The 10,474-nt window shown below is 35.2% G+C and overlaps 1 protein-coding gene across 1 annotated transcript; it reads right to left on the minus strand.

The window, feature by feature from the left end:
- Positions 1–4,244: 4,244 nt before the first annotated feature.
- Positions 4,245–7,786, minus strand: LOC107749799 (high mobility group protein B3-like). The gene is made up of 5 exons (XM_016564977.1): positions 7,692–7,786; positions 5,657–5,865; positions 5,402–5,541; positions 4,993–5,167; positions 4,245–4,900 (listed from the first exon to the last, which is right to left on the minus strand). Exons 2-5 carry the CDS (start codon positions 5,804–5,806, stop codon positions 4,730–4,732), a joined length of 636 nt encoding a protein of 211 aa, XP_016420463.1. The 5' UTR covers positions 5,807–5,865; positions 7,692–7,786; the 3' UTR covers positions 4,245–4,729.
- Between the last annotated feature and the right edge of the window lie 2,688 nt (positions 7,787–10,474).

Here is a 10,474-nt window from a genome sequence, read left to right on the forward strand (position 1 = left end):
GATAATTTTGTACAGGAGAAGCTGAAAGAATGGAACTTGGATGTCCTGATACCAAGCTTTAAAGGTAAACTTTATTTAGGTAAAATGAAAATGCACCTCTCTATATGTTCATTATAACCTATTGTGCTCTGGGTAAGCCAGTTTTCTTACATTCTTCTCTTCTTGCCTTTTTTCTTCTCTTTCTCTTTACAGATGAACAAATTGATGAAGAAACCCTCCTGCTGCTTGATGAAAAATCACTTGAAGCAATGATACCAAAGATAGGCCTACGACTGAAATTTAAAAAGCACCTGAGAGAGCTGCTTGTTGTGAGTGAAGAAATGCACATTTAAGATGGGATATATCTGCTTTAAGTGCAAAAAGACTTGGGGCCAATGTTCGTTTTTTGTTTTCTCATCTAAGGAGAATGCATAATGTATATAGTTCATCAAGTTATTTTGAGTGTGGCCAAGCCGGGTGTCACAGGACATTTAATTGCAGCAGATCATTTAAGAGACATCTGCTTCAGCACCATGTAGAGGTCAAAATTAGTTTGCCTGTACTGCTCTGGAACTTAATAGTCTTAAAAAGAACTTGTAAAACCTATGAAATGGGTTAAACACTTTCAATAAAGGCTGAAGATAGAGCATTGCCTTTTAAGTTTTTTAAATAAGTGTGACATATCTGCAATCTTAGAAGGTGCACTTACGTGCAAATTTAAAACCAGTCATATAGTTCTGCACGAAAAATTTTAATATAGCAGTTATGTTTTATTAATTAATTAAATAAAGGCAATGTATATGTCTGTTGAATAATCCGTTTTTCTCTGTGTAAAGTAATTAAATATATGCCGAAACAAATGAAATCTGTTCAAAATATAGTTTGTCAGACAATAATAATAATAATGTTTGCCTCTTGAATATTAAATGTCCCTGTTTAGTGAAAGAGATTTGATTATGCAGCAATAAACTAGCCAGTATGTCTTAATGCATGTGTTTTGATAATTGAAAACATGATCAAAACAAACATGTTTTAATGAGAAGAGTTCAAATAAGTGAGCAAATGAAAAAATTCTTATTGGTGTATCCCACCAGAATAATAATGGATAATTTTGTACAGGAGAAGCTGAAAGAATGGAACTTGGATGTCCTGATACCAAGCTTTAAAGGTAAACTTTATTTAGGTAAAATGAAAATGCACCTCTCTATATGTTCATTATAACCTATTGTGCTCTGGGTAAGCCAGTTTTCTTACATTCTTCTCTTCTTGCCTTTTTTCTTCTCTTTCTCTGTACAGATGAACAAATTGATGAAGAAACCCTCCTGCTGCTTGATGAAAAATCACTTGAAGCAATGATACCAAAGATAGGCCTACGACTGAAATTTAAAAAGCACCTGAGAGAGCTGCTTGTTGTGAGTGAAGAAATGCACATTTAAGATGGGATATATCTGCTTTAAGTGCAAAAAGACTTGGGGCCAATGCTCGTTTTTTGTTTTCTCATCTAAGGAGAATGCATAATGTATATAGTTCATCAAGTTATTTTGAGTGTGGCCAAGCCGGGTGTCACAGGACATTTAATTACAGCAGATCATTTAAGAGACATCTGCTTCAGCACCATGTAGAGGCCAAAATTAGTTTGCCTGTACTGCTCTGGAACTTAATAGTCTTAAAAAAGAACTTGTAAAACTTATGAAATGGGTTAAACACTTTCAATAAAGGCTGAAGATAGAGCATTGCCTTTTTAAAATAAGTTAATGCACTGTTGATTTCTCATTTTCAGATTTCACAAGACTTCTCTATATTATTCCCCGACCATGCAGAGAGACTTTTCCAAACTTGGAAATTGAGTTTCAAAGACAAAATCCTTTGCTTTGCCAGCCAGGAGAAAAAGGCTCAGGAGCTTCTTCACAATGTAGACAATTTGTCTCCAGGTACAGTTGTGAATGCAAGAACTGATAGTTATTCCTTAGAATAATGACGACAAAATAATTAATTGATACAAAATATTAATCTGCACAGAAGTCCAAAGTGACGTTGCACTCAGGCTGCTTCCTGTGATACTGCCCACCCCTGTCTACAAAAATGGGATGAAAATGTTCAAACAAAGCTTGGAAGAAAATATCAAGTCTTTAATTGAATTCAAGCATGTAAGTAATGTTGTATTGCACACATCACTATGCAAACCATACTAGGAGCAACTTAAAATGGCTAAACATATCAGGTGTTTATCAAGTCACTGTCATCTCGGTGTTAAATTCTTTATTTGTCATGGCTCAGAATCAGAAAAGAACTCCAAAAACTATACAGTGGCAAGAGAAAGTATTTGAACCCTTTGGAATTAATTGGTTTTCTGCATTAATTGGTAATGTGATTTATATATTTCCTATTAAATATATACAAACACAAAAGGATAGTTCCTACCCAAACCTGTAAGACCTTTGTTCATCTAAGGAACACAAATGAAGATATATGTAATGAAATCTGAGAAGTTTCTGTCCCTTCATTGACAGCCTACTCAACTACCACTTTCAAGGCATCCAGAAAATGCATATGTGATGAAATCTGAGAAGTTTCTGTCCCTTCATTGACAGCCTACTCAACTACCACTTTCAAGGCATCCAGAAAATGCTCACTTTGGCTCCATTTAAAAAACAAAAAACAAGACCTAACGCACCATCAATTTAGAATTTAATTAGTGAAGCTTGAATACAGGGTTCCTCTTCCTCTGCTTTTAAACAGTGCAGCACTTCCGGGATGGGTTGTATCGTGAGAATGTCTGCTCTGTCGTTGTTCTCTCATGAATGCGCATTGGAGATTGATGTGGAAGTGAAAAAAATTTCTGTCACTTGAAAATGGTAGTTGAGTAGGCTGTCAATGGTGGGACAGAAACCTCTCAGATTTCATTACAAATATTTTCATTTGTTTTCCGAAGATAAACAAAGGTCTTACTGGATTGAAACAACATGAGGGTGAGTAATTTTAACAAAAATATTTTAATTTTTGGATGAACTCTGCCTTTAAGATAACGACTTATAATTATAATCTTGTATGTCTTTATTGAACATCCCATTACAAAGAGTGAAAACATTCACTGATTATCAAGAAGGAAACACAATGTATTAAAAGAAATGGAGAGTGAACTAAAATATATCATGCTTTTTGCTATATGAATTATATATGCTTTCTTTTGTCTTACATTTGGATGTTTTTTTTTATTAATACATTTTTACCTTTTGATTATTACTGTTGCCTCTAGTAATTCTCTGTGATTTTTGTTATTATTATTATTATTATTATTATTAAACCTATTTCAGGTTTGTTTTTAACCGGCAATGTAGTAATTTTAATCAATAGTTGAGTTAAATAAAACAACCCAGCATGTTGGGTCAAAGATTTAACCCAACGCTGTGGGTTTCCATATTTGACCCAGCGTTGGGTTGCCAAAATAACCCAAATTGGGTTGTTTTAACCCAGCATTTTTTTAGAGTGTAGGTGCAAGGGCCATCACTATCATAACTTTCAAACCTTAAAGACTTTAGTCAAGGATCTATGGCTGAAGGTGGCCAAAATCATTCCTACACTTATTTTTGTAAGTTTTTCAAGAAATATTGAGCATACAATATGCTATTGTTTAGTTAAACACATTCACCAAGGTCCATTCATGTTGGTTTCTCTCTCATATATTCTTGGTCTATATACAGACATACAAAACACAAATAAAAATGTTTCAATTTAATTGCAAACCTCGAACATATAAAATGAAAATCATAGATACAGATAAGTACAGACTTATCATCAGCATTGTTTCTTACTTTATATTCAACAAAAAAATAAGTATTAAACTAGGGATGCACAATATATCAATACTGGCCAGTACTGACATTTTACATTGTTTAGGTATTATCAGGGCTCATTTTTTCACAATGGTAACTTTGTATTTTTTATGCCATATTTCAAGAGTTCTAATAGTTCGTTTCTGCTCCATACTGTAACATTTTGACCTGACATTAGCATTTTACACAAATCAGTATTTCTATAGTGCATTCCTAGATCACACAACAGTTAATATATATAGGAAAGATAATACAAATATCTTTCCTACATTGATCGTGGATGTGCTAATATATCATGTAGTATAATAAACAACATATAGTGCACACCCCTGCAACAGGACTAACTAACGTGCTGGTGCCAACTGCTCTTTTGCACTCATTTTTTTTTTCCTAAACTGGACAAGGAAGAGGAAACTAATGATGGTTTCAGCATGAAATGTCCGATGTCGGCGCACAGTTCCAAACTATGGCACCTTTCCACATGCAACATACTACGATCATAAACAATATCTACTCAATGTCAACCATATACAGAGCTACACACTCAGGAACCTCTTAAACAAACAAACAAAAAATATGTATAGGTCAGGGATTTACATATACAGGAAGGGTATTACTTGTTTAAAGGCAGTTTGTTATACAATTGGTAAAAGGTTACAAAGATGGGCTAGGAAGACACTGGGCTACCATGATGAAGTGAGATCTTCACATGTGCACATGCACTTGCACGCACACAAAGCTGGAAGTAAGAAACTGTGTTAGCAAGTCTCTCACCAACAGCACACTACACATTCCACCTCTATTAAAACAACAACGGGGCTATGAAAGACCACCTGTGTATTCCGTATCTACTGGACTTCAATGGGGGAGAAAAAGTTATTATAATCAAAACTGATCAAACACACAAAAATGACAGTCTATTCATCATCATCATATTCATCATCATCCTCTTCGTCTTCCTCATCATCATCCTCTTCATCATCCATATTGCTCTTCATCATGGGTTTTGGAGCCATACCATTCCCCATCATTCCCATGCTCATGGACACCCCCCCAGCCTTGCCCTTCGTCTTGTAGTCTGCAACATCCTGCACAAAAAGGAAATATTGTTGTATTGTAAAATACTAGAACTGTGATATGTTACATGGTGGACTACTGAAGCATCTAGACCGAGACATGCCTTTTGGTACTTGTCCTTCAGCTTGTTGGCCTTCATCAGATAGGGCTGTTTGGTGGCATCTGTGAGGCCGTTCCACATCTCGCCTAGTTTTTTGGCCACGTCTCCGATGCCCAAGCTGGGATACTGAGCCTTGATTTGTGGACGATGTTCCGAGCAGAACAGGAAAAATCCAGAGCTGTTGATCATAAAAGGTGGCAAGATAAATTTATATATATATATATATTATATATATATATAATATTACAAAATAGTAATAAAATCATAAAAATATCTATCAGTTAAAACCTGTACATAATAAATAATTAAATATAAGATGAGATAGCATTTGAAAACCTGTCTGCTATACAGCATTAACAAAATAGCCTTCATAAAAACTGCATGTAGTTCAATGGGTGTCAGGTCTACTCACGATGGTCTCTTGGGTGCGTTGGGATCCTTCTTTTTGCCTCTCTTGCCACCAGGCATGTAGTGCATCATCTCTTGATCATAACGCACCTTATCCTGTTTGGCCATGTCATCAAACCTGGATTTCTCTTTATCGGACATTGCCTACGCAACAAATCAAGAGAAATTTCCATTGAGAATATGAAAGTGCTTCTGCATTGCTTTATTTAAATAATTTGAGTCAAATAATAATATTAGAACATTTCATTTAAAATCTAACCTTCCATCTTGCAGAGCATCTTTTGGAGAATTCTGAAAAGCTGACTGGAATCTCGGGGCTTTTCTTCTTGTGCTCCTCTCTGCATGTCTGAACGAAGTAGGCATAAGAAGACATCTTGCCCTTGGGCTTCCTGGGGTCTCCTTTTGCCATTTTTGTGAGATGAGAGGGGCCTATATCCAATAAAGTCTTCTCGTGTGCTGTATTTTTATCTAAAATGATAGGAAATAAAGAGCATAAAACAACAGAAAATAATAATATTACATATTTGGTAAGGTGTGGCTATTAAAAATTGTTTAAAAAACAAACTGAGTTTTTCAAACTCGTACATCAGCGGGGTGCAGGGCTTATCAGACTAAGATGATACACAAAGGGAATTCCAGACCCGTCCTTCTTGCATGGGGGATGTGAACTGATTATTAATGAGACTGATTGATGTTCACAGCGGGGTTTTTTTTTTTTTTTTGAGAAATACAATGTGCCACCGCCATATTCTTTGTGGCTACTATGCTATAGCAATTAACAGTACACCTTTCATTGTTTGTTATTATTAGTAAAACTTTGGACTACTCTATTGCACAGACATGAATTACCTTCATACACAGTCTTATAGGTTATACTTGGGTGCTCATGTAAAGATGGTGGTGGTAGCCCATAAAAGCGGCTACTAAAAAAAGAAAGGCCATCATCTAGAATTATTCCACATCCTTCACATGAATGCATTCTCATGACAGAAACTGATCTTTATTTTTGTAAATCTTTTTCACCTTATTAATATTTTATTTTGAGTTCAATTACTGTTCTTGGTTTAAAAGTGTGCGTTCCAGCGTTCTGCCCGTTTACAAGCATATAGAGACTGTTATATATAGTAACTGGTATAAGCTCTGCCTTGCGCTGCTGTTCTTCATTCATTAAAATGGCTTCTTTGCAGAGCGAGCAAACAGATGGGTTGACCGTGCAACAAAGCAACACACACCCCCTCGGGTTTAAATGACGATTCTAGTGATCCAAGGGCTTTAATTAAAAGAAAAACATATTTATCAACTAAAACAAGTGTTGTACTTTTAGTTTAAAATTACTGTAAAAGGCTGCCAGATCATAATTTGGCGTGCTTAACTGTTTTTCTAAGTTGAGCCCTAGTTGTCGCTTGGCGCAGTGCTGCCTTAACAAAGACTACAGCCAGCCATTGCCTATGCGAGTATATCCAGCGCAACTGTCAAGCTGGAAAAGATGTTAAATCGCTCTGCACTGTCTTTATTTTAATCCACAGAGTTCGAGATATACATTCCAGGGCGAAAACGAAAGGAACGGGCAGTTTTGCATCTAAAATGCATGTTTTCCGTATAAAATTATCCCGTCCTTGCTGCGTGAAGGAATAGCTGCTCGTCAATGGTCTTAATCGCCAGCCATTTTAATACACGGCAAGCGCGCTTGTTTAAGTTGGAAAAGGAAAAATGCGATAACATGTTTTCAGCGCGTATACAGATTCATATTTCACATAATAATATAGAGAGCAATGAATAATTGCATAAGCGAATGGCATCGGGGACAAAATATTCTATTACGTGAAGATGTCATCGAAATCGGTCTGTATAGAAGAAGGCAGGGTGGTTCATAGACAGCACAGCGAGCCATATTCAGCAGCGATGCGCGACAATACAGTCCGGGGGAAAAATCAGTTTAATAACTTTTAATCGATCAGTTAAAGGAAAGGAAACATTATTAGTGCTGATAACAGCAAATCTGAAAATTACTCTGTAAAAGAATAACATTTAGTTTTATTCACATTTCTGTGATTTATTAGAAATAGGTAATTTCTCAGAAAGACAAAACGCAAAGATTGGCAAACAAACTACAAATATACAAAACTCTTTCTTGACCTTCACATATGAACGAATTTATGAAAAAAAAATATTTATTCTGTTTTAGGGGAATAAATGTTAGTTTCACATTTACTTAAAAATGTGTATAAAATGAAATATTTTAGCTAAAAAATGAATGAAATGTGTTGTGCTAAATATTAGACCGTTTTCCGTACCTGTGTTGTTGAGTTGATTGAAATCTCGCCACTGTCTTCCCTTCTCTCTCCGCTTTAAACCCCATGCGCTCAGCCTCGCGCTAGCTCAACACGAGACCGGCCTGATTGGCTAAGGCAGTCTCGCCGATTCAAAACAACCTCCATTCCTCGCCATTGGGCAGCGCAACATGCACATCTAGCGACTCTTCTTCCAGATTGGTCCTGTCGCGGGTTTTCGTTTGCCCAGCCTCTTTACTTTTGAGGATGCTTAGAGAACTTGCACCGAAAAACTCTGGGCTTCAGTTCTTCTAAATGTTCCATGTTAAGGTTAGTGCCAATATATGTCAACATGGATTTAGAGGATGCTTAGTAAACCTGCAAAGGAACAAACACCAGATTGCCAATCTCGCACGTTTTGGTGTTGTATTTTCTTTTCTTTCTTTCTTTTTTTAAACGTTTTTTGTTGTTGTACTTTATTAGTGCTTTAACATCTAGGCTACCGTAGTAATGATTTCCACATACAAAGGATGGATTATAGTCCTGCAAGGACAAAAGACTGGGCAAATGACTTTGTCACAATTGTAAGATATGTAAAAAAAAAAAAAAAAGTACTTCATAATTACATAATGAATCATAATTACATTATAAATATGAGAGAAAAAAAGTTGCAATAAATGCACTGCAACTAGTACAAAGTATCAAGGCTGATAATCGTGTGTTCTAAAAGTGAGGGGCTAACACATATTCTTGAGTCTTTGTTTATTTCACACATTCTAGCACTGTTTTATATCAGTTTTACAGATGTCAGGACACTGCAGGCATATCAGCTGAAGGCTCCTGACAGATGGTATAGATAAAGATGGTTTAATATTTTGTATGCATTTAAGCTGTACGCTGTGAGACATTTCCATATTTACCACCACTTAAAACAGACTGAAAGGGCAAAGCATTTGCAGATGTACAAGGTAGAAGCTTGTCCTGTTATGATATACCATGCAGGGTCCATGTGTACTTTTTTTGCGTGGATATTTTATAGGATGTAGCAGACAGCAATAGTCCCAGTTTGTTTTATATTACCGTATTGGCCCGAATATAAGACGACCCTGATTATAAGACGACCCCCCCTTTTTCCAGATGTACCTTTTGGAAAAAGGCTTTTTAAAAACCAAATCTTGTTTTTTCTTAGTAAAACACATTTTGTCTTCAATTATTTTCATATTGCATATTTTTCCTATTTTAATTTTTGTTTTGAAAGTATGGTAAAAACTGGTAAAATGTACCAACAATCACATTAAAAAAAATATACACTTTTTATAAATAACAAATACAAATAATACAAATCAAATGACAGTAGTTTATCAGTAATCCTAAAAAATAACACTGCCAAACACACATGCTAAAAAACAACAACTTACTTACACATAGTAAGAAATGGTTATAAAAACTGAAACAGAAGCGAAACAAGTAATAGGAAAGAGGAGAAATAAAAAGCAATACTTATTATACTTATTACTCTCTTATTACATGATAGATGTCTTCAGTGTTGTACCTGAGAGGAGCAAGACCAACAAAATTTGGTGTTCCATTCAAATCAGGACAAAAAAAAAGATCTTTTGACTTGTTTCATATGCCTTGCTATTTAATTTTCTTAGTGTTTTACACTGTCCAATGACAGTCTAGTCAAATATGTTGTGTGTCATCTTATGCCATCTTATCTGGGTACGACATGTAGACAGTAGACTGTATGATGATGACACATATTAAATCGTAAGACAATGGAACTTAAATCGTGAACAAGTTAATATTCTCCTGAGAACCAGAAATCACAAATTTTGTGAATTTTGTTGTTTTTTATGTCATTACATTGGTTGGAGCATAAGAAACAAATAGAGAAAAAAAACATTTAAAAAAAAAAATATTTTATTCATATTTTAACCAATGTCCTTTGTAGAAGATGCCAGGACTAAGTTATAAAAAAAAATAGACATGAAAAGGCATGTATAGGCAAAAATAATGTTTTTAAAAAAATATTTATCCACCAATCAGTTTTTAGGTTTCAGGCTATTTTTAGCCAAACTTTGTACAAAGACGATTCTCAACTATGTTATGAAAGTTATAACGTAATGATTTGATATACTACTGTGCTTTATGGTATATGTGTGTAAAATGCCATAAATTGGTATTCCCATTCCATACAATGTATCTATACATTGCATCTAATTTGCATATTAATGTGTTCTTGGGGCAAACCATAATGAAAAAATAAGTATAATAATGGGAGTAATAACTTGGCAAAATTTTCATAAGACTATCTCATTTCATAGGAATATATAGATTCATAGGAATCTATAATTTCTTTCCCTATTGACTTCTTGTGTTTCCCCAAAATGCCTGATTAACATGATGTTTGTCCTGGTGTCCTCTACAGAAGACATGTATGAAAATTATGCCCTGTTTCGTAACAAAAAGCCATATTCCGATTTGAAACCCCATAACATTTTTCTGAGATGTTTATTTATGACAAACAATTTGAAAATTATCCAAATTACAAAACATCATATTTCCCTAAGAGTCTGTAACGAATCAGTCCACTGAAGGCGAGCGTAGTGAGAACCCAAGTGCAGTTTATTTACAGGTGATCCAAACATAATCCAAACAAGAGACACAGACTTGACTTGACGAGGCATGAGCAGACTTGACGTGGCGTAAACTAACTAGACTCACCGACAGCGGGTTACAACTTCAATACACGACGAGAGACAATGGCAACATGATGGCTACTTATAGCAAACAAGAGGGTCACA

This window comes from Sinocyclocheilus rhinocerous, unplaced genomic scaffold (assembly GCF_001515625.1).
Source record: "Sinocyclocheilus rhinocerous isolate Xijiao unplaced genomic scaffold, SAMN03320098_v1.1 scaffold1131, whole genome shotgun sequence".
NCBI lineage: Eukaryota > Metazoa > Chordata > Actinopteri > Cypriniformes > Cyprinidae > Sinocyclocheilus > Sinocyclocheilus rhinocerous.

Excerpts from the sequence above, each read along its gene's own strand:
- LOC107749799 (XM_016564977.1), bottom strand. The coding sequence starts at position 5,806 with ATGGCAAAAGGAGACCCCAGGAAGCCCAAGGGCAAGATGTCTTCTTAT. Across the intron at positions 5,542-5,656 it reads GATGCTCTGCAAGATGGAAG|GCAATGTCCGATAAAGAGAA; the intron begins GTTAGATTTTAA and ends TTTGTTGCGTAG. Across the intron at positions 5,168-5,401 it reads AACGCACCCAAGAGACCATC|CTCTGGATTTTTCCTGTTCT; the intron begins GTGAGTAGACCT and ends TATGATCAACAG.